General features: G+C 44.1%; 1 protein-coding gene across 1 annotated transcript; it reads right to left on the reverse strand.

Annotated features, from left to right (window-relative positions):
* Positions 1 to 1,753: 1,753 nt before the first annotated feature.
* On the reverse strand, positions 1,754 to 22,461 carry tcf20 (transcription factor 20). The gene is made up of 5 exons (XM_063017265.1): positions 15,522 to 22,461; positions 9,754 to 9,847; positions 6,554 to 6,603; positions 6,377 to 6,466; positions 1,754 to 2,704 (listed from the first exon to the last, which is right to left on the reverse strand). Exons 1-4 carry the CDS (start codon positions 22,299 to 22,301, stop codon positions 6,401 to 6,403), a joined length of 6,990 nt encoding a protein of 2,329 aa, XP_062873335.1. The 5' UTR covers positions 22,302 to 22,461; the 3' UTR covers positions 1,754 to 2,704; positions 6,377 to 6,400.
* Positions 22,462 to 23,806: the final 1,345 nt, after the last annotated feature.

Raw genomic sequence — 23,806 nt, forward strand, 5'->3', positions numbered from 1 at the left:
TCATTTTCTTAACCGCTTATCCAGTCAGGGTTGCGTGGGGTGCTGGAGCCTATCCCAGCTTTTCAATGGGTGCAAGGCACACAGTAACACCCTGGACAGGGTGCCAGTCCGTCTCAGGGCAGACACACACACACCCATTCTCCTATAGGGCAATTCAGTGTCTCCAATTAACCTGACTATGTTTTTGGACTGTGGGGGGAAACCGGAGCTCCCGGAGGAAACCCATGCAGACATGGGGAGAACATGCAAACTCTGCAGAGAAAGAACCCGGACCGCCCCGCCTGGGGATTGAACCCAGGACCTTCTTGCTGTGAGGCGACAGTGCTACCCACCAAGCCACCATGTCGCCCCTCTTCAGCTACAGTTTAACCATTTTTAGTACATGAAGGGAGACGTTAGCTGGCATGCTAATGTCGGTTTGAACAGCCTGAGGCTATCTGTGTTAGCTTGGTAAGCTAAAACTGGGGTGATGTAATTGGTGTATTTCTGTCTAAGTCGTGTGTCTAAATAATCTGTAGTATGAGCACTATGTCCTATTAGAACCCTCTCCACTGAGTCAGCTGATCAGGTAGGCAGGAGAACAGCTCAGTAGGTTTTCGAACAGACCCTTGGACAGAGATTACACCAATTAGGTCACTGCAGTTTTAGCTTACTAAGCTAACACAGTTAGCCTCAGGACGTTCAACCCCCTAGCACGCCAGCTAACGTCTCCCTCCGTGTACCGAAAACGATTAAACTGTCCCCGACGAGCCCGAATTTACAAATAAACCACACTTGTATAATTACACCTTTATACAAATTAAACATTAACGAGAATTTATTTATATTTGAAAAGAACTCTGTTGGTTGCCTTTTATTATATTCGTCCACCACGTTTGTCATTTATTGTAAGAAAAGCTGTGCTGCACTGAATGCTGGGATTGCCTTCAGCGCTGAGGAAGTGTCAGACGCTCCCTCGTTATTCAGTCAGATCATCACTCAGAATTAAGGCGCCTCAGTAGGAGCATTTTAAGGGATCTAGGAATATATACACGCCCTCTTCTCAGGAGTGTAGCGTGATGTGAAATGTGTAGAAAGAGAGGTCGGTTTTCACACAGAACCAATGGAGTGTGTGTGATCTAAGCACAGTATCCCACCCTAAATTAAGAAACACCCTGACGAGGTACAGTCTGAGCGCACACGACCTGGCCGTGGAGACGGGGTGACACACCCGGTCCTGGCTGCCCCAAGAGGAGAGGTTGTGCCAGCACTGCACTCTCAGTACAGTAGAGACGGAGCTGCACTTCCTCACCCGGTGTACCAAGTACCACCACATCAGGGTCCAATTCTTCCCCAAATTTAATAACATCAACCCCGACTTTACCTCCCTCCCAGACCCCGACAAACTGCCCCACCTACTGGGGCACACTAGCAGCACTCTATACACACACCTGCCACCAGGTGAGGGACAGTGGGTGACCTTGTCACACACACACGCACACAACAAAGGTTTATTAATACCTAATTAATGTAAATGTCACCATTTTTATTGTTATTTGCACTGTTTATATTATTATTTTATTCTATTTTATTTTCTGTCCTTATTTGTCATGCCAATAAAGCTTCTTTTGAGTTTGAGTTTGACCTGTGATGGACTGGTGACCTGTGCAGGGTGCTTCCTACCTTTTACCTGGTGAGCTGTACCCACCGTGGTGGTAAAACGGACAATGCAAGAATGAGCGATGAGCAATACGCAGAGTCAGAGGCACGCAGGTGAGTGTTGAGGATTGGCTGTATTGATGAAGCATATACATATCAACAAGTCTGTAGTACAACATACACGTTCATACAGTCGCTCTTTATCATGTCACTTTTTACAGGAATACAAAATGAGCAGGTGGAAATGAGATGTACCTTCCATCTTCATCTCTATGGCAACAAACGCTTCGTTTCCGACGGGCGAGGCCGTCGCGCTCGCTCGCTCGTTTTTTTTTTTTTTTACTTATATTTATAATAGCAAAACGATGTCCTGGCCCACTCCCTTTCACACCGCAGTGCATTGTGGGTACTCTGCAGTCATCATCTAGATTAATCAACGGACTGCCGGAACTCGTGAGCGCACCAGTTGTCATTAACTGTGTATCAGACACCGTAGAGTGGGGTGCGACTTCGGAGAGTTGGTTCTTATGAAAAATAACACAGGCACATAATAGGCTTCTCACACACACGCACACCTTCGAAGGCAATAAACGTCCGTTCTCCACGGCAACGACGTCTCCGTGGCAACAGGCTCCCGTCGGCGTGAAGAGATGACGTCGCGACCGACGCATAAAGGAATCTCGTTCTCACGGTGGAGAGTAAAATACTGCTTCAAATCAAACTGGGATAGAAAAATAATGAGAATAATAATAATAATAATATGATAATGAAGAGCGGAACCCTGTGTAAAGTAAAAGAATGGAATACTCAAACGTACTGAAAATAAAACGTCTCAGTCCAGCTTCCTCCACTTTTCATCCGTGTAGTGTTGATACTTTTCCCATAATACACATAATAAACCAAAAAAAAAAAAATTTCCTTTGACACGTCAGTTTTTTCTCATCAGTTTTTAGTGTTTCCTTACACACAAAGTCTTGTATTTTTTACATTCCGATCGCTGTATCCAAAATCAGTGACTCCTGTAAAATTGCTGGTCTCCATTCCTCTGTGCTGCCACGTCGAACATCTGCAGAGAAAACACACACACAGATATTAGTGCGGTGCCCACCGAGGGTCAGCGTCCATGTTCACAACATGTTGAACTAAATTACCCAGGTAAGAACTACAGTAGATCGTTGAGTTACGAACCGTTTACCAGACAAACATTTCGAGCGATCTTTTTCAACTTAACGTATGAACAAATTTCAGATTACGAACTGAGATTCGTGAAACACGTGACGTCACGAACAAGTTCACTCCGACCGTCTCTCTCTCTATATATATACACAGTGAGCAAACATTCGGCCAGTGGACGGTGTTTTTTTCTGTGTTTCCTTTATATTTTGCAAAATTCAATATTAAAATGTCCCCAAAGAATGTGCAGAGGAAGCAGAGTGGTGTGTATCAGACAGAGGGGACAGTGAGTGAGAGAGAAGAAGGAAATCGACGGAGTAAAGTATTCTTTCTTTCGTGCAGTTACACCTACACAATACAACACTACTGTAATAAAGGAAATAATAGAGAGATATGAGAGTTATTGTTGTTTCTGGTAGATACATTTTATATAAAAAGAAGGAAATGTATTATGGTGTATGGTACAGCACACGTACTGTACTGAAATGTAAAGTGTTGTTTTATGTACAGTACTACTGTGTATTGTTGTTTATTATTGTTTATTACAGGAATGTCTATTCTATAATTTAAGATGAAGGGAAAATATACTTATTATTATGTATTTATAACAAAAAAGAGCATTTAAGATATTAGAGAGGTTGGGTAAGGGGGGGTTTGGGAGGTCTGGCACGGATTAATTCTATTTACATTATTTCTTATGGGAAAAATAGGTTTAACTAACAAAAATTTTGACTTAAGAACAGCCCTTCAGAACCAATTACATTCGTAAGTCAAGCGTCTACTGTACCATGACTTTCTACTTGATATTTTAGCTTGCTGGTGGTTACACAAGAAAACACATATGGATTTAGTGAAAAGAATACAATTCTGATAAAGTGAAGTGTATAGCTGACTTATTAAAGTAAAGCCCAACAAAAACCCAAGCGAAAAAATGGGTGTGTTCGAAAACCTAGTGATCTCTCTACATAGACGCATTTTACATTATCCTACGCACTCCCGAGAATGAGGCTGTTCGAAATCCTAGATGCTTTAATATCCTCAATACTAAGGCATCTTAAAATGTCAACGCTATTTTGACTCAGGAACGAGTGAGAATGCGATGCTGCCTCAGTGGCGAAGGATATCCCAGCATTCAGTGCAGCACGACTTTTCTCACAGAAAAATAAAAAACATGGCAGACGGTGTGGAGAAACAAACGTTCTTTTCAAACTTAAATAAATTATTATTGATTTCTAATTTGTATAAACGTGTACGAGTGTGTCAGCAAATGGAAGGAAGATGTTAGTTGACATGCTAGCGCGCTGTGCCACCTCATCACATTGGTTTGAATGGCATGATGCTAACTGTGTTAGCTTAGTAAGCGAAACCCGATGTTATCGCCAAGTGACTTATTAGAATCCTCTCCGCCTGCAAAGGGCTGAGGAATAATGCTGATGGGGGTGTGGCCCTCCGTACACAGTGCCCGTCTGTGTATGAACTCGACTCGTGCAGTCTGTACTGACTGTATGTGCCGGAGTGAGTATGTGAGTTGAAAGGCAATCAGTATAGAGGACGCAATCAGGGTAATTGGACACGACGAGGTTAGGGGAGAAAATTGGGGGGAGAAAGTGGGAAAAATTATAAATTAGAATCCTCTCTACTGAGGCAGCTGCCTGTGTAGGCAGTAAGACAGCAAGGCAGCTCCCTAGGTTTTCCAACACACCCAGTGTAAACCTCAAAAGGTAAAACATGGGTAAAATCCAGGCTCTGCTATGCAGCCACTGTTGGGTCCTTGAGCAAGGCCCTTAACCCTGCCTGCTCCAGGGGCGCCATACGATGGCTGACCCTGCACTCTGACCACAGCTTCCAAACAAACTGGTATATGCGAAGAAAGAATTTCATTGTACTGTACAACTGTATATGTATATATGACAAATAAAGTATATCTTCTTCATAAGCTAGAAAATGTAACATTTACAGTCATGGTTTCTAAGCAGGTGCTTCTATCCAAAATAAATGACATTTGTTAAAATAACACAACAAAACGCTCAGGTTATAGAGGACATGTAAAGAGTAAGTAAATAAATGCAGCCATACAGATGCTCTTCGTAATGAACAGGCACAAATTCCTACAGACATACTTTAAAGTCGTTCCCAGAAGAGCGGTTGTTGTTCTAGCTGAAAAGCACACACTCTTTTAAATACTATATGTTTTTGAACAGGAATGTCCAACAAGCTCATGGTCCAGTGTCCAAATACTTATGGCCATAATGGGTGTGTTCGAAAACCTAGTGAGCTGCCTTGCTGTCTTACTGCCTACACAGGCAGCTGCCTCAGTAGAGAGGATTCTGATAAGTCAGTGACTTATAAGGCAGGTTATTCGAACGCAATACTTAGACAGCGATAACATCGGGTTTCGCTTACTAAGCTAACACAGTTAGCATCATGCCATTTAAATCAATAGGATGAGGTGGCACAGCGCGCTAGCATGTCAATATAACATCTCCCTTCGTGTACCGAAAACGGTTAAATTCGTTGATGAGTCCGAACTTGCAAATAAAAACACTTGTGCAAGATAATACAAGTTAAAAATTAATAATCATTTAATTACGTTTGAAAATAATTCTGTTCGTCTTCGCACCGTCCGTCCGCCATGTTTTTTTTTTTTTTCTGTGAGAAAAGTTGTGCCACATTGAATGCTGGGATATCCTTCGCCACTAAGGCAGCATCTGATGCTCACTCATTCGTGAGTTAAAATAACATTGAAATTTTAAGATACCTAACTAGTGAGCATATTAAGGCATCTAGGATTTCAAACAGCCTCATTCTCGAGAGCGCGTAGGATGACATATAATGCGTCTATGTAGCGAGATCACTAGCTTTCCGAACCCACCCATAGTGTAATTTGTGCAACCTCTCTTAGCTAACAGCACACAGTCTTCTCCTATAATAGTTTATAAGACCAGCAAACACAAAGCAAAGAATCTATTTATTTTTTACAGATGTTCTCCAGCTCCTTCAGATTCTGAGGTTCACGCTTGTGGACTTGCCTCTCCTGCTCTTTTTACTGACCATGGGGTTTGGCTCAGGGGACTGGAAAGGCCAAGGCAGAACCTTAAATGTGTGGTCAGTGAACGTGTGTTATGAAAGCTTCAACCACAGCTGCTCAGTTCAAGCTTCTAGACTGAGGCAGTCAGGATGGCATCTGCCCTGATGGCAGAAATGGCAAGCCGTAGCCTAGCGGTTAAGGCACAGGACTAGTAATCCAAAGGTCGCTGGTTCAAGCCCCACCACTGCCAGGTTGCTGCTGTTGGGCACTTGAGCAAGGCCCTTAACCCTCCGTTGCTCAGACTGTATACTGTAACTGTAATGCAAGTCGATTTGGATAAAGGCGTCTGCTAAATGCTGAAAATGTAAATGTAATTGGGTATTAACAAATTTTCAGTCTTGTAGCTACTTCCTGATTTCTGAGGCTCATCAACTTGTTGCCTCCTTGCAGTCAAGATGAACACACGAACATGTTTTTTTATAGTGTAGATTTGTGAATGGGCTCACAATACACAAACACAATAACACTGTTACTAACGTTTGACGATGATCTTGAGTGTCTTCAGCTTCTGTCCGGCTGCTCCAGATGTGTGGCTGCAGGTTTGGCTGGTCTATTGTTTACAGGAAACTACAGGACAGAAAAAATAACATAAATATATAAATAACTTACATAACAATAATGAGAATAATGAAATCTATATAGGAATGTTCTTACCTTGTGCTTTGGACACCTCATTGAGAAATTGTCTTCATTTAGACAGCATTCTTAAAAAGAAAACAAACACCTCATGTTCAGATGATTAGCTGTGATTGGCTTGCCTGTTAGTCCACTAAATCTGCTGAAGGAGCCGATCTGTATGGACCGTCTCAACAAGGAATGTCTCCAACACCTTGTGGAAGTCATGCCACAACAAAAATGTTCCTAGTGTAACACCAGTATCAGGCATAACATTATGACCACCTTCCTAATATTGTGTTGGTCCCCCTTTTGCTGCCAAAACAGCCCTGACCCATCGCTAGACCCCCTGAAGGTGTGCTGTGGTATCTGGCACCAGGATGTCAGCAGGAGATCCTGTTTTAACTCCTGTAAGTTGTGAGGTTCAGGCCTCCATGGATCAGACTTGTTCATCCAGCACATCCCATAGATGCTTGATTGGATTGAGATCCGAGGAATTTGGAGGCCAAATGAACACCTCAAACCGGTTGTTGTGCTCCTCAAACCGTTCCTGAAGCATTTTTGCTTTGTGGCAGGAGGCATCAGCCACACCCATCAGTGAATAGCGTTTCCATCAAAGAGTGAACATGGTCTGTAACAATGCTTAGGTAGGTGGTATGTGTCAAAGTAACATCCACATGGATGGCAGGACCCAAGGTTTACCAGCAGAACGTTTCCCAAAAGATCACACTGCCTCCGCCGGCTTGCCTTCTTCCCATAATGCATCCTGGTGCCGTGTGTTCCCCAGGTAAGCGACACACACGCACCCGACCATCCACGTGATGTAAAAGGAAATGTGATTCATCAGACCAGGCCACCTTCTTCCATTGCTCCGTGGTCCAGTTCTGATGCTCATGTGCCCATTTGTTGGTGCTTTCGGCAGTGGACAGGAGTCAGCATGGGTATACTGACTGGTCAGCGGCTATGCAGCCCCATACACACCTTTCTATCAGAACCAGCATGAACTTCTTCAGCAGTCTGAGCTACAGTAGCTCGTTTGTTGGATCGGACCACACGTGCATCAATGAGCCTTGGTCGCCCATGACCCTGTCGCCGGTTTACCACTGTTCCTTCCTTGGAGCACTTTTAATAGATACTGACCACTGCAGACCGGGAACACCCCCCACAAGAGCTGCAGTTTTGGAGATGCTCTGACCCAGTCATCTAGCCATCACAATTTGGCCGCAGATCCTCACGCTCCCCCATTTTTCCTGCTTCTAACATCAGCTTTGAGGATAAAATGTTCACTTGCTGCCTAATATATCCCCCCCACTAACAGGTGCCGTGATGAAGAGATAGTCAGTGTTATTCACTTCACCTCTCAGTGGTCAGAATGTTATGCCTGGTTGGTGTATACAGTGTATCACAAAAGTGAGTACACCCCTCACATTTCTGCAGATATTTAAGTAAATCTTTTCATGGGACAACACTGACAAAATGACACTTTGACACAATGAAAAGTAGTCTGTGTGCAGCTTATATAACAGTGTAAATTTATTCTTCCCTCAAAATAACTCAATATACAGCCATTAATGTCTAAACCACCGGCAACAAAAGTGAGTACACCCCTAAGAGACTACACCCCTAAATGTCCAAATTGAGCACTGCTTGTCATTTTCCCTCCAAAATGTCATGTGATTTGTTAGTGTTACTAGGTCTCAGGTGTGCATAGGGAGCAGGTGTGTTCAATTTAGTAGTACAGCTCTCACACTCTCTCATACTGGTCACTGAAAGTTCCAACATGGCACCTCATGGCAAAGAACTCTCTGAGGATCTTAAAAGACGAATTGTTGCGCTACATGAAGATGGCCAAGGCTACAAGAAGATTGCCAACACCCTGAAACTGAGCTGCAGCACAGTGGCCAAGATCATCCAGCGTTTTAAAAGAGCAGGGTCCACTCAGAACAGACCTCGCGTTGGTCGTCCAAAGAAGCTGAGTGCACGTGCTCAGCGTCACATCCAACTGCTGTCTTTGAAAGATAGGCGCAGGAGTGCTGTCAGCATTGCTGCAGAGACTGAAAAGGTGGGGGGTCAGCCTGTCAGTGCTCAGACCATACGCCGCACACTACATCAAATTGGTCTGCATGGCTGTCACCCCAGAAGGAAGCCTCTTCTGAAGTCTCTACACAAGAAAGCCCGCAAACAGTTTGCTGAAGACATGTCAACAAAGGACATGGATTACTGGAACCATGTCCTATGGTCTGATGAGACCAAGATTAATTTGTTTGGTTCAGATGGTCTCAAGCATGTGTGGTGGCAATCAGGTGAGGAGTACAAAGATAAGTGTGTCATGCCTACAGTCAAGCATGGTGGGAATGCCATGGTCTGGTGCTGCATGAGTGCAGCAGGTGTTGGGGAGTTACATTTCATTGAGGGACACATGAACTCCAATATGTACTGTGAAATACTGAAGCAGAGCATGATCCCCTCCCTCCGGAAACTGGGTCGCAGGGCAGTGTTCCAGCATGATAATGACCCCAAACACACCTCTAAGACGACCACTGCTTTATTGAAGAGGCTGAGGGTAAAGGTGATGGACTGGCCAAGCATGTCTCCAGACCTAAACCCAATAGAACATCTTTGGGGCATCCTCAAGCGGAAGGTGGAGGAGCGCAAAGTCTCGAATATCCGCCAGCTCCGTGATGTCGTCATGGAGGAGTGGAAAAGCATTCCAGTGGCAACCTGTGAAGCTCTGGTAAACTCCATGCCCAGGAGAGTTAAGGCAGTTCTGGGAAATAATGGTGGCCACACAAAATATTGACACTTCAGGAACTTTCACTAAGGGGTGTACTCACTTTTGTTGCCGGTGGTTTAGACATTAATGGCTGTATATTGAGTTATTTTGAGGGAAGAATAAATTTACACTGTTATATAAGCTGCACACAGACTACTTTTCATTGTGTCAAAGTGTCATTTTGTCAGTGTTGTCCCATGAAAAGATATACTTAAATATCTGCAGAAATGTGAGGGGTGTACTCACTTTTGTGATACACTGTATATACATAATGTAAAACATTAAATATCCTGTTAATGTACTGACTTTATAGCTTTCAATTTTAATCTGCATTTTACTTTTGTGCGTTTTTGTGCACTTGACTGTGTTTCTGCTTTTGCTGGAAAATCTAACTGGTACATGAAATGTTACCGGGATTGTAATCCTTCATCATCTAAAAATGCATGTTGAAATCCTGATTTCTTACCTGCCTCCACAGCACACAGGTAATGATACCTCAATGTGCAGCCTTTGCTATAGCAACCCAGAGTGGAACCAGCCATTTCACAATGAGAGCAGCTCTGAGGAATAGAAGGAATAAAAGGTGTAGGTCAACTGTGCAGGAGGACTTTAAAACAAATATATAAAAATATTAGGGCTGTCGAAGTTAACGCGATAATAACGCATTAACGCAATCTCAATTTAACGCGATTAAAAAGAATAGTGCCATTAACGCAAGTTCTATTTGACCCTGCGAGTCATCCGTAGTTCATGTTGAGCAGACCTGGGCATTGTACGGGACATCCCCAACCGGCCCGCATGAGATTCGTGGCAATTAAAAATTTGATGTAAATAAATGTACATCACACATGCAATATAACAGGACTGTTTTGACGGGAGCGCTGTGTCTTTAAATATCCGCAAGTTTGGATTTACGTGTGAGCGAGTGTATCAGCTTCACTGTAATGCGAACAGAACTGAGTGTGACTGACGGTGGAGTTTTTAACAAGACATGAACTTCTGAATTATTTATTTACTGAAGTCAGATGTAAAGCTGGTTAACGATCACAATTTAGGGTTTAAATCGCTGTTACGGTACTAAACAGAAATATAAGAACATGAACGATGCGGGGGTCACACCTGAAGCTTCACTAACTAAACTGCAAAAGCAACACGGTACTTTTTATAAAGTTTAACACATCCAGAACTGAAGCAGTCAGGACCAGATTTGTGATTTTAAAAAGAATATCCAACAGTAACAAAGGACTGAAAAACAAATGAGGTAATTAGACTCAAAACAAAATAGTGTAAAGTTTAAAAACCTGCACATTTTGTTCACATTTGTTTTTGTTTTTTTGCATTTGTTTGTTTAAATAGTGAAAATGTTGATGTTAATGTTGATGTTTTTACTCTGCCTACTTCTAATTTTCTGATTGTAACAACTAAACATGAACAGCTTATTAGAACTGTACAATTTACTGCTTTTTATAAAGAGTGGGCAGTTGTAGCCTAGTGGTTAAGGTACTGGACTAGTAATTAGAAGGTCGCTGGTTCAAGCCACACCACTGCCAGGTTGCTGCTGTTGGGCCCTTGAGCAAGGCCCTTAACCCTCAATTGCTCAGACTGTAAACTGTAACTGTAATGTAAATTGCTGTGGATAAAGGCGTCTGCTAAATGCTGAAAATGTAAATAAAGAGATAAAATTAATATTGAGCAGAATTAAGTTCACCTTATTGGTCCGGCCCTCCACAACAGTCCCAGTTTCTTATGTGGCCCCTTGGAAAATTTAATTGCCCACCGCTGTATTACTGCCTAGTATGTGAGTGAATAAAACTCCCTTACAGTTTTCTCTTGTCCCAGCAGTTTTTAACATCAGTACATTTAGCATAAAATGTGTTCACCATTTTAATGGTAACATTTCACTTAAAAATCCTTGTTTTCTTCTTTTTAAAAAATATGCGATTAATCGCGATTAACTATAGGAAATTCTGAGATTAATCGCGATTAAAAATTTTAATCGTTTGACAGCCCTAAAAAATATCCTTAATTACTATCATTATTTTTGGTTTACTGCCATATTTGGCCATTATGGGATATTTTATTTACAGTGTATTTACAGTATAAGTGCTTTACATTAATGGTTTCAAGAGGGGGTTATCAAAGACGACCTCTTATGGGGTTATTTGTAGGGCAGTCGATTAGGATACGCTTTATAGCAGGGGTGCCCAATACGTCGATCACGATCTACCAGTCGATCGCACAGTGCACAATGCTGGTAGATTACGCCTCATTCAAGCAGGTCAACGTCATTGACATGAAATGTGGCCACTCTTTCTTTAAGTTGTGCTTTGTTACCATAGCTATGCCTCAGTTTTCATTCATCAGTAGCCAGTTTGCGCCATTTTTGCATTTTTCCTTTTGTAACCTGCACTGTTTGTGAAGACGAGTGCACAACCAAGCATAACGAAACCAAAAACGATTCAGGCAAGAACGCTGCAAAGACGCTGTTTCTTTCATACGTTTTAACCTACGATCTGACGTTCATATGAAGCGCCTCTGCTGGACAAATTTGGAACTTACTGGCTGAGGAAAAAATATCCAAATACAGTAGACCCTTGACTTACGAACTTAATTGGTTCTGAAGGGCTGTTCTCAAGTCAAAATGTTCGTTAGTTAAAGCTATTTTTCCCATAAGAAATAATGTAAATAGAATTAATCTGTGCCAGACCTTCCAAACCCCCCCCTTACCTAACCTCTCTAATGTCTTAAATGCTCTTTTTTGTTATAAATGCAAGTAAATTTTCCCTTAATCTTAAATGATAGAATAGACATTCCTGTAAAAAACAATAATAAACAACAATACACAGTAGTACTGTACATAAACACACATCACATTTCAGTACAGTACGTGTGCTGTATCATACACCATAATACACCATCACATACACCATTTTTTTTATAAAATGTATCTACCAGAAACGACAATAACTCTCATATTTCTCTATTATTTCCTTCTTTATTTCAATAGTGTTGTATTTTGTAGGTGTAACTGCACGAAAGAAAGAATACTTTACTAAACCGAATTCCTTCTTCTCTCTCACTCACTGTCCCCTCTGTCTGATACACAGTGACACCTACTGGCAGGAGTAATTATACAACAACAAACACCACTGCACTTCCTCTGCACCTTCTCTGGGGACATTTTAATATAGAATTTTACAAAATATAAAGAAAACACCGTCTGCTCTCCGAATGTTCACTCACTGTATATATACAGGGGTTGGACAATGAAACTGAAACACCTGGTTTTAGACCACAATAATTTATTAGTATGGTGTAGGGCCTCCTTTTGCGGCCAATACAGCGTCAATTCGTCTTGGAAATGACATATACAAGTCCTGCACAGTGGTCAGAGGGATTTTAAGCCATTCTTCTTGCAGGATAGTGGCCAGGTCACTACGTGATGCTGGTGGAGGAAAACGTTTCCTGACTCGCTTCTCCAAAACACCCCAAAGTGGCTCAATAATATTTAGATCTGGTGACTGTGCAGGCCATGGGAGATGTTCAACTTCACTTTCATGTTCATCAAACCAATCTTTCACCAGTCTTGCTGTGTGTATTGGTGCATTGTCATCCTGATACACGGCACCGCCATTGGATGCACATGGTCCTCCAGAATGGTTCGGTAGTCCTTGGCAGTGACGCGCCCATCTAGCACAAGTATTGGGCCAAGGGAATGCCATGATATGGCAGCCCAAACCATCACTGATCCACCCCCATGCTTCACTCTGGGCATGCAACAGTCTGGGTGGTACGCTTCTTTGGGGCTTCTCCACACCGTAACTCTCCCGGATGTGGGGAAAACAGTAAAGGTGGACTCATCAGAGAACAATACATGTTTCACATTGTCCACAGCCCAAGATTTGCGCTCCTTGCACCATTGAAACCGACATTTGGCATTGGCACGAGTGACCAAAGGTTTGGCTATAGCAGCCCGGCCGTGTATATTGACCCTGTGGAGCTCCCGACGGACAGTTCTGGTGGAAACAGGAGAGTCGAGGTGCACATTTAATTCTGCCGTGATTTGGGCAGCCGTGGTTTTATGTTTTTTGGATACAATCCGGGTTAGCACCCGAACATCCCTTTCAGACAGCTTCCTCTTGCGTCCACAGTTAATCCTGTTGGATGTGGTTTGTCCTTCTTGGTGGTATGCTGACATTACCCTGGATACCGTGGCTCTTGATACATCACAAAGACTTGCTGTCTTGGTCACAGATGCGCCAGCAAGTCGTGCACCAACAATTTGTCCTCTTTTGAACTCTGGTATGTCACCCATAATGTTGTGTGCATTGCAATATTTTGAGCAAAACTGTGCTCTTACCCTGCTAATTGAACCTTCACACTCTGCTCTTACTGGTGCAATGTGCAATTAATGAAGATTGGCCACCAGACTGGTCCAATTTAGCCATGAAACCTCCCACACTAAAATCACAGGTGTTTCAGTTATTTTGTCCAACCCCTGTATATAGAGAGAGAGAGATGGTTGGAGTCAACTTGTTCGTGATGTCACGTGTTTCGCAAATTTCGGTCCGTAATCCGAAATTTGTTCGTACGTTAAGTCAAAAAACATCGTTCGTAACGCAAAATGTTCCTATGGTAAACGGTTCGTAAGGCAAGAGTCTACTCTATAAGTAAATGTGCCACATATTTACAGCATTTTTAGATGAACCTACTTGTATAAATCAGCCTTTTCCCACATGAAAATAATAAAGCCTAAATATGGGTCCAGCCTTACTGATGAACACTTGGAAGCTGCTTGAGAATCAGTATCAGCAGCTACTGTCCAGACTACATGAACCTGACCAACACCATTTAGTAAAAATCATCAGAATAAGGTCATTGTGATTTTTCAATCGCTTACCCTGTAAAGCTGAATATCATTATAGGAACTGAAGCGCATTTTAAACACTATGAAGCTTTTTTGGAAAATGATGAGGTGAACCTTTTTAAAAAGTAGATGGTGATGACCTGTAGACTGAAATAATAAATCTCAAGCCACGAAAGTGTGGGCACCCCTGATATATAGTAAGTGGCCTGTTGTATGTTTGGCAGGTTGGTGCATCGTTTTCTGTTTGTGTGGCCAATACAACATCTGGTGTAAATGGACTGGTCCTTTCAGTTAAGAGGGTAAAGCATTTTTCCCCATTTATAGTTTGAGAGACTTTGTGTAGTTTGTTATGTCATTGGCTGTTCTATTCTTTAATTGTTTTTTTATAAAGTACAGAAATTAACAAAGCCATATTATAGTTTGCAAGCTCTCAGAACACACCATACACCAATCAGCCATAACATTAAAACCACCTCCTTGTTTCTACACTCACTGTCCATTTTATCAGCTCCACTTACCATATAGAAGCACTTTGTATTACTGCAATTACTGCCTGTTGTCCATTTGTTTCTCTGCATGCTTTGTTAGCCCCCTTTCACCCTGTTCTTCAATGGTCAGGACCACCACAGGACCACCACAGAGCAGGTATTATTTGGGTGGTGGATCATTCTCAGCACTGCAGTGACACTGACATAGTGGTGGTGTGTTAGTGTGTGGTGTGCTGGTATGAGTGGATCAGACACAGCAGCGCTGCTGGAGTTTTTATACACCTCACTGTCACTGCTGGACTGAGAATAGTCCACCAACCAAAAATATCCAGCCAAGTGCGCACCATGGGCAGCATCCTGTGACCACTGATGAAGGTCTAGAAGATGACCAACTCAAACAGCAGCAATAGATGAGCGATCGTCTCTGACTTTACATCTACAAGGTGGACCGACTAGGTAGGAGTGTCTAATAGAGTGGACAGTGAGTGGACACGGTATTTAAAAACTCCAGCAGCGCTGCTGTGTCTGATCCACTCATACCAGCACAACACACACTAACACACCACCACCATGTCAGTGTCACTGCAGTGCTGAGAATGATCCACCACCTAAATAATACCTGCTTTGTGGTGGTCCTGACCATTGAAGAACAGGGTGAAAGGAGCTAACAAAGCATGCAGAGAAACGGACTACAGTCAGTAATTGTAGAACTACAAAGTGGAGCTGATAAAATGGACAGTGAGTGTAGAAACAAGGAGGTGGTTATGGTTGATCAGTATATATTATTAATAATTTTCTCATGAACATTTAAACTGTTACAATACAATCTTAACTATCAGCAGAATTCCTGCCCATCATGAAATCTTTGAACTAACTCACCATTTCTCTGGCACCATCAAGCGCCTCCTGCAGACCATACAGTCTCCCATTAACCAGGTAAACACCGCTAGTCCAGACAAGGCAGCTCTCGTGCACCCAAAGCTCACTCGGGTCTAACGGCACCACCGGTAGCTGAGCAAGTTGAGCCAAAGGTCCCAGAGAATCAAGGGTGGGTGGTGGAGGTTGAAACGGCAGCGAAGCTTTACTGTTGATCGGAATGGTCCGGGGCAACTCCTCCCCAGATTTGTATCTCCTCTTGAAACGGGGGTGAGAGGTCAATTTTCGATGCTGTGGTCTCTGCTGCAGATCCTCGACCTGCTGCTGGTTTCTTTGGATGATCTCATTTGTCAGGTCAGACAGTTCCGATACAGTTGGTGCAGGTTCCCCTTCTGGCATCGTATCCCAGTTTTGAGCTGGTGTCGTAGTGGTGGTGCTACAAATCTGAGCACTAAGACATGACAAGTTTTCACTAGGTGCAGGAGATACTGGGTTTGAGGTTTGACTTGCTGTACAATCTGCTGATCTCACGTCTGGAGTACTTGTTGACTGCGTATCAGGGACGGTTAATTCTGTTGACGAAGAAGACGGATTCGACCCCGTGTTGGTGACCCCAGAGTTTGATGGGGTTTGTCGAATTTGGGGTTGGTTCTTCGGGAACTTGGGGGCGTAATCAGCTGGGTAGAAGGGGCCATAGAGGTCCCCGAGATTCTTGTAATTTGCCCATTTCTGACAAAGACAACATAACAAGCGACCAGCGTGTCTTGTGTCAGATATCACAGGACCTGGGAGGACATATCCAGAGGTAGGAAGGGACTTCCCTGACTGTATGACTGAATCAACCTGCTCGGCTTCCTGTATCTTCTCAGTTTCCCTTTCCTTCCTGACCATTTGAGAAATGAGAGAAACATTTGAAAGGCCTTCAACCCCAGAACCATTTTTGCCTCCTCCTTTTGATTTCTCCCCTTCAGAATTAACTATAGTACAAACAGCCCCAATCTCAGTTATTTTATTTTCTATGTGTATGTAGGGTGAGAACACATCCTTCTTGCTTTCTGGTAAAACACCAGTCTGAGGATCTAGCTCATCTTTAGGAGTAATTACTCTCCTCTTCCTCCATGGTGGACCTTTTGGGTCAGTGCCTTCATTGGCGTCTTTACCCTTCCTCTGCTTCGTTTTCACCGGCTTTATATCCTCCTCTGGCTGGTTGTCCTCGAACTCCATCTCTACTTTTGCTGGTTGAGTCTGGACGGCCAGATCCAGAGAGGGACACGGTTTCTGTTCGGGTAGTGCCGATGTGGTGACTGCTTCTTCTCCAGGGCTGGAGTTAGATTCAGGCTGGGGAGTAACAGCATCTGAACCAACGGCAGGAGGAGTGTGAGGCGCAGAAGGAACGTTACTTGTAGAAGTCTGGGCTTGACCTTGAGCTCGTTTTTGTTTGTTTACACTCCCTACTGGTCTCCCTTTCTTTTTGCCTGAAGCAAAATAACCTTTGGGAACAAGGTTTTCAGACAGTTTTGAGTCGGTTGCGTTTCTAGCTGAAGCTAACTCGTGCTGTGGAGTTCTGGAAAGAAGACTTTGTCCGTGGATTGGGGTTGCTCCGTAGAAATTCCCTCCAGGATAATCGTCGAAACCCATGCTGGTCTCCTGAAGTTTTTGCCTCAGTAAGTTAGCAGCAGACTGTTCCCCTCGTCTGGTCTCTAGCTGCTGGTAAGTATTGGTAAACTGTTGTATATCAGACAACACAGATGAGGATGGAGGAGGGGAACCTTGTACAGGACGTGGCAATGGAGGTGGTGGCGGCAAAGGTCCTAAAAGTGTAAACTCATCCTTATCCCCTTCAGCTGCCCCAGAGCCTGAAGAGCCAGCAGCGCCTAACCCAAAGTCAAAGTCTGTTGGTATTTTTCTTACAGTATTACTAGTCGAGCCTGTTCTTAGACTTTGTTTGAGGTCTTGAGAATCACAAGAATATGAATCTTCTGCTCTGTATGGCAAAATAGCATCTAAAGAATGAGCTTCTTCAAGGTAAGGTAAACAACTTTCCTCCCTGTTGGGTTCAGCAGAGTAAGGTGCTCTGGTCTCTGAGTCAGGTGTATCAGAGCTGTAATGTGATACATCTGGATAATCAGCATCTCCGTGGCTGTTAGTATAATTGGCATTCTTATTTGGAGTAATTTTTTGAACTATTGCTTCTAATTTCAATCCCCGTCCCTTTCTTGGGGGTAGAATCTTTGTTTTTTCTGGTGGTGGTGAGTTAGCACTGGGCAACTGATATGCTGTGTGGGGTGAAGCTAGTTTGGCACGGGGGTCTGCACCACCTGAAGCAGGGTCATTACCTGGAGAATATGACGATCCACTCTTCTGACCTGACACATCCTGATGCTGCCTCTTTGCAGGTATTGGGGAAATAAAAGAACGAACTCGTCGTCTCAATATTAATGGGTTTGTTTCTGCTGACCCTCCAGATTTGGTCTGTCGAGGACCACCGGGGGTTACACTACTGTTCCCTATACCGCCTGATCCAACAACCACAGCTGGGTTTAATTTTTTGGTTGATTCCTCTTGGATCCCCTGAGAGACTTCTACTTTTACAGGTTTGGGAGCACTGGTTGGTACTGACTGTGAGTCAACAGCCTTGTGAGAAGTGAGTGCTGGTTGTAGCTCATGATTTCCAGCTCCTTCCCTTTCAGAAAATGATTCCCACATTTTCATTTCATAGTGAGAGCCAGGATGTAGGTGTTGCCTCGTCAGGGGATGCTGACTGGGCAAAGCATCAGCAGGGGGTTGAATCTTACACTTTTGGTCAAGGCTGTGAGGGGTGGGAGTATCCTTAGGTCTATTACTGTTAGATGACCAATCAAATCGATTCTCCATGCCATGTGGGTGTTGAAGAGAGAGATGGTGTGGATATGCTTGTAATTTATTAGCCGATGGGGAGATGTGACTTGATATTGCATGGAAATGATTGTGAGAGGGTTTAAGCCGGTCCGATCCATCAACAAAACCATACAGGGATAAACCTGCAGAAGATCCTTCTACAGGCTTGTAATAGGGATTGGATCTGGGTGGTGATGAAAGAGGATTAGCGTGCATATGATGAGCGTTATATGAAGTGTTGCTCGGAGGTTCAGTAACCTCTTTTCCAGCACTGTGTCTATGTAAGTCAGAAACGCTGTGTCCATCTGGACACGGTCTTGCAAGATCACTAGGGTGTACTTTGGACAGTTCTTCTTCTTCTTGCTCTCCTTTAATTTTTACAGCATCCTTACCACATCCTTGCTCACTTGAAGCAAAAGATGAGTGAGACTGCTGAATGACTGACGATCCAGAGGGTGCAAACTGACCCCTGTCCTTCTCTGGAGTGGTCCGTCGAGATGGAGACACATCACAGATTACTGAGCGCCTTCCCGAGGATGAGGAAACATGAGACTGGGTCTGACTTGTGAGTTCGGCATTACCTACCAATGGGCCAGTTTCTTGTAAAAGCAACTGCTGGACAGCAGAAGGTGGGGAGGCTAGGTTTGGGGGCTTCCTGTGAGGCAAGGAATAGTCAGCCAAGTTAATGTGCTTAGGCGGAGTTCCTTTAGAAGATTCTACAGAAGGTGGTATTTGGGTGGAATGGCTGGGAGACATATTTATTGTGATCTTTTCTGATGAGCCTCCATGACTCCCTTTAAGCTTTTGTGTTTCAGAATCCCATGAGGGATGAGAAAGGCCCAGGCCTATTTCATGATCTGGTCCCTGATTTTGGATTTGAGGCTTTTTTGTGGCTATCTGTTGGTGAACGCTGGCACCACCGACTACTGACGGACTCATTCCAAGAGGCCTCATGTCTTCAGCCATACGATACGGAAGTCTAGTATGGTAATGGTGCTGGGACATATTCTGATTATGAAGACCACCAGATGCTTGTTCAGGGCGACTATAGCGTCGATCTAAATGATAACCCTGCAGTACTTCTTGTAATAGACTGGGATATGGTTGCTGTAACTGTAAATTACTATCCTGACCCCTTGATCCAACTCCGAGACCACTTCTTCCCATCGCTTCCACAACACCGACATCCTTTCTGGACACGGAACCAAAATTAGACAGTGACTGATGGTAGTCTTGGTACGCGGAAGCACCTAATTCACTTCCTGGCACCGCCCTTCCTTTGTTCTTTGAACCCATGCAGGCATTGTAAGCCATTTCAGATCTGTTATATTTGTAAGGACCTGTCTGGCAGTGATTTGAGGGCATGTTGTGCCCAAATTCAGTCTTAGGGGAGACATAGCGTGTAGGGTAGGTTTCCATACTCATGTCCCCGTCTCCGTTGTGACTTGCAGAATCTTTAAACATACTTACGGAATGTTTATCCTCTGAATAGTTGAGCCTGCCAACATGAGGCAAAGTGCCATAGTGAGATGTAGTCTCTGTTTGCTTGGGTCCCTCAGAGTTCTGCTCAGAACGTGCAGAAACGATAACACCGACTGCAGCATTGGTTTGTTCCGGAGTGTTTATATTCTTATTGGGACAATGCTCTGTGGTGTTCTTCATATCATTCGAAGTGTCCGTTTGTTCACTTAGGCCTGAATCTTCCACTTTTACACTGGTCAGGATTGGAAGAGTTTTTTCTTTATCTAGATCATCTTGGTAAGAAGGCTCTTCATGTTTAACAGGGTTTCGTTCATCTTTCACGGCTGAAGATTTTTTCTCCTTCAGTCCAGTCTTATCATCACAATGACTGAGATTAGGCTCAATCACACAGTTCGATTGTGTAGAACGAGCAGGGGATGATGCAGCTGAGAGAGCAGGTGGGCAGGAAGGTTGAAGGGGTTCTTCATAGGGAGAAACCGCTGATGGAGAGGAGGATCGACTTTCTTGTTCTTTAGTCTGAGAAAAAGGTTTTGCAACATGATTATTTGTCTGTTTACCAGGCGTCTCTGTACTTCTGCTGTCTAGCTGTGGATGCAGTTCGGGGCAATTTAGAGATTTGGTCTGACTTTGAGATGCTGGATAATAGTTGTCTTGATTGGATTCGGTGCTAGATCCACTTTTCTGTCTCACTTTGTCGTGTTCTGCCTGCTCAATTTGATTCCTTTTCTCCTCCTCTGGCTCGGATCCCAAAACGTCACTTCCTTCATTTGATAAGGCCTGGACAGCAGCAATAGCATTCTGAGGTGTTTGCTGATTGGTAACGGTCTGCTGTATGTGAGGTTGATGTACGCTCTCTCGACCTTTCCTCTGAGACAGCACGGTGTCTGTTAGCATCATGTGTTGCACTGTGTTGGGTAAATTAGCCACTTGGGATGTTAAAGCGTTTAGACTGTTCAGACCAGCGTCCTGAGAGAGCTTGACCTGTGGATACAAGGAAGATGGGGTGTCGTCCCGTTTGCCAGCTCTTGAAGCCATTCTACCGATGCTACCACAACTACTAATACTGCTATTAGAACTGGGGGTTGGGCTAAGCTGTGCCACGCTATGTTGAGGTCGGGCATGACCGTGAGCACTGCGAGGATTTATAATTGAGGAGTGCAAGGATGAGGAGTTACCCAGAATCTCTGTAACACCCATCGGAGAAGAGGACGAGCTGCAGCTTGGAGAGTGGACAGCAGATGGAGCCGGGGAAGGGTTCGATATTGGGCTGAAGTTCTGATTCATGTTAGTCTGCTGGTTTTGGGAATGCATGGGAGATTTGGAAATGTCTTGAGTGTGGTGAGGTGCGGCTGGACTCAAAGAGACAGACGACTGATTATTTTTCGGCTGCGCGTGGCCCGGAGACGGATGCTGCATCTTCAAAGAGGCGTCGTAGGCCGCCCCGAGATTGTGCTGGGGAGTGCAGCGGGAGGCGTGTTTCGAAAGAGGGTGAGACTGAGGCGAATAAGGTGAATGGTTGGAGGACGGGTAACCCTGTCCCACGCTCTCTTGATGCCCGGAGCTGTTTGAAGCCGAGGAACCTGACATGGCGTTTGGATTGGAGTGTGTGGGCGAGTTGGTGATCTTTAGGTCCACGCCTCCACCGCTGCTGGTCTCGTACCTTTGTGGTGAAGAGTTATACATTCCTGCTGACGCAGTGGGTGCACTAAGAGGAGGGTATTGACCAAACTGAGAAGGTATTCTGTGTCCAGACATAGAAAAGACTCGATGTCCTTGATTTAAACCCTGATGCGACAGGTATTTCTGGCTGTGTTGCCGCTGGAGCATTTCAGCACCTGAAACCGGCTGCACTGAAGCATTCTGGGCCATGGTAAATTGCTGTGAAGGTGAGAAAGATCCGCCCCCACTGTTAGCACTGCCACCGGCATTGGTGCTGTAGTCCATGGGGTAGGCGGACATAATGCTGGAGGATGGTACAGACCCCGGGACATGTCTGTACTGATGAGGTATGTGTCCATCCATGTTTGGGTATCCAAACCCTGCCCCGTATTCCCCTCCTCCACCTCTTCTGTTCCTATCTCGCCCACTCAAAGAAAAATAATAATCCATAGCCTCTTTTCGGTAAGAGTTGCTGCCGCTTCCAGCGAGCACACTAGCCTGTGGTATCTCTCCAGCACCTCGTCTAGGTCCATAGCCATGGATGAGGGACGCCTGTCCCGTGTGCTGCTGCGCACGTAGGTGTAGGTGCTGGTTGTGACTCTGAAGAAGGGGTTGGTGATGCTGCATGGCAGCGTAGTCTTCAATAGTCCTCGGTGATATCTGAGGGTCCGATATGTGAGGCTGGTACGGCGAACCAACCATATTTCCACCTCGACTTGAGAATCCCGGGGGTGGAGGGGCAGCGCTGTTGGGAAAGTTCTGCATGTTTGTGTTTTTAGGGTTTTTAGTGTTTTGACTGACCGAGCAGCTGCTTGAGAGTAAGAAAGACCTCACGAACTAGAACATACAGGAATGATTTTTTAGAAAGGTTGTAGCTAATAAATCACAAAATAATCACAGTTGAAGCAGCAACAGATGGAGCCGAAAGCTGCTAAAGCAAAAGAAAGGTTTGTGTTTTTTAAACTTCACGACTAAATACAAGAATAGAATGTGATGGTGACAAAACTAGCAGCTGTCACATCCCTCTAGGCAAACTGGTGTCATACTTTCCACTGTGTGGTCATAGCAGTTTGGCACTAGATTGAAGATGAATTAAAGAGTTCCCGTGCAAAAAAACATGAGTGACGAGCCAGTTCTTAGCCAGGAAACAGGCTACGTGCTTAAAAAAATAATAGAACCAAAAGTGCAGTTCCTTTTTTCTTCATTAAGCTGAAGTAAAAGTCAATTGCGAATCAATTAAACCCTTTTATCTCTCGATGTTACTGAAGCTGTACCTCATGTAAAAAATAAGTACAGTTTTTAAGCGAGTGTGTAGCAGCCAGGCAGTGGAATTACAGGCGCAAGCTTTAAATCACCGTCAGGGTGACTTCACAAAGATCTCCGAGGGTTTAATACTTTAAGCTTCTGCTTTCCACCGTTCATCTCCTCTGTTTCACAGTGACTAAAGGAAACTGCTGGTCCCAGGTCATCTTCCTCTTCAGACTGCTGGACATGTTTTCCCGTTAGATTCTCTTCCAGGCATGGTTTTGTTCCTCACACCCCGTGGTCCATGCGGTGGCATCATGAACATTTCGTCCTCATGCCCGTTTTATCCCCGGCGTCGTCCATTTCCAGGAAAAGAAACCTGCAGGAGAAGAAAAAGTGAATTACATTCATGTGAAAATTATTCATTGTAAATAATAAGAAGAATCTCTTGATTTCCAACACTTCCAACAATTATCGGTATTCTGGAGATGTTAGAAATTTAAAATATGATGCCTGCAACACAAAAAAAAAAATTGGAAGCTGCGGCTAAAAAACTCACACACGAGCATCAAGCACGTGTGGAAGTGTTTTTGACAGAAAACCATCAATGTGGTGCTCTGTAAACGTCACAAAGTGCAGCAAAGTGAAGATGGTTTCTGACAGCAGTACGAGCACATGAAGCACAAGCATCCCGGAGTGCATTTTCATATGTACAGATATACTTTATTTGTCAGTACAATGAAATTCTTTCTTCGCATATCCCAGCTTGTTTGGAAGCTGGGGTCAGAGCGCAGGGTCAGCCATCGTACGACGCCCCTGGAGCAGACAGGGTTAAGGGCCTTGCTCAAGGACCCAACAGTGGCTGCATAGCAGAGCCTGGATTTGAACCGCCAATCTTCCAGTTGATAGTCCAAAGCTCTACCTACTAGGCTGTGTATGTAAGTTCTGTTTACATTTACTTCATTATATATTAGGGTTATTAACACATGTAGCTAAGATGCTTGTTAGTAGTAGTCGCTATAAAG

The sequence above is a fragment of the Trichomycterus rosablanca genome, chromosome 2, assembly GCF_030014385.1.
Source record: "Trichomycterus rosablanca isolate fTriRos1 chromosome 2, fTriRos1.hap1, whole genome shotgun sequence".
NCBI lineage: Eukaryota > Metazoa > Chordata > Actinopteri > Siluriformes > Trichomycteridae > Trichomycterus > Trichomycterus rosablanca.

What these genes read in the sequence shown, in the direction of transcription:
- tcf20 (XM_063017265.1), bottom strand. Translation starts at nt 22,301, where the DNA reads ATGCAGAACTTTCCCAACAGCGCTGCCCCTCCACCCCCGGGATTCTCA. An exon ending in TTGATGGTGCCAGAGAAATG is followed by an intron (nt 9,848 to 15,521) that starts GTGAGTTAGTTC and finishes TCTATTCCTCAG; the next exon opens with AGCTGCTCTCATTGTGAAAT. An exon ending in CCTGTGTGCTGTGGAGGCAG is followed by an intron (nt 6,604 to 9,753) that starts GTAAGAAATCAG and finishes TTTCTTTTTAAG; the next exon opens with AATGCTGTCTAAATGAAGAC.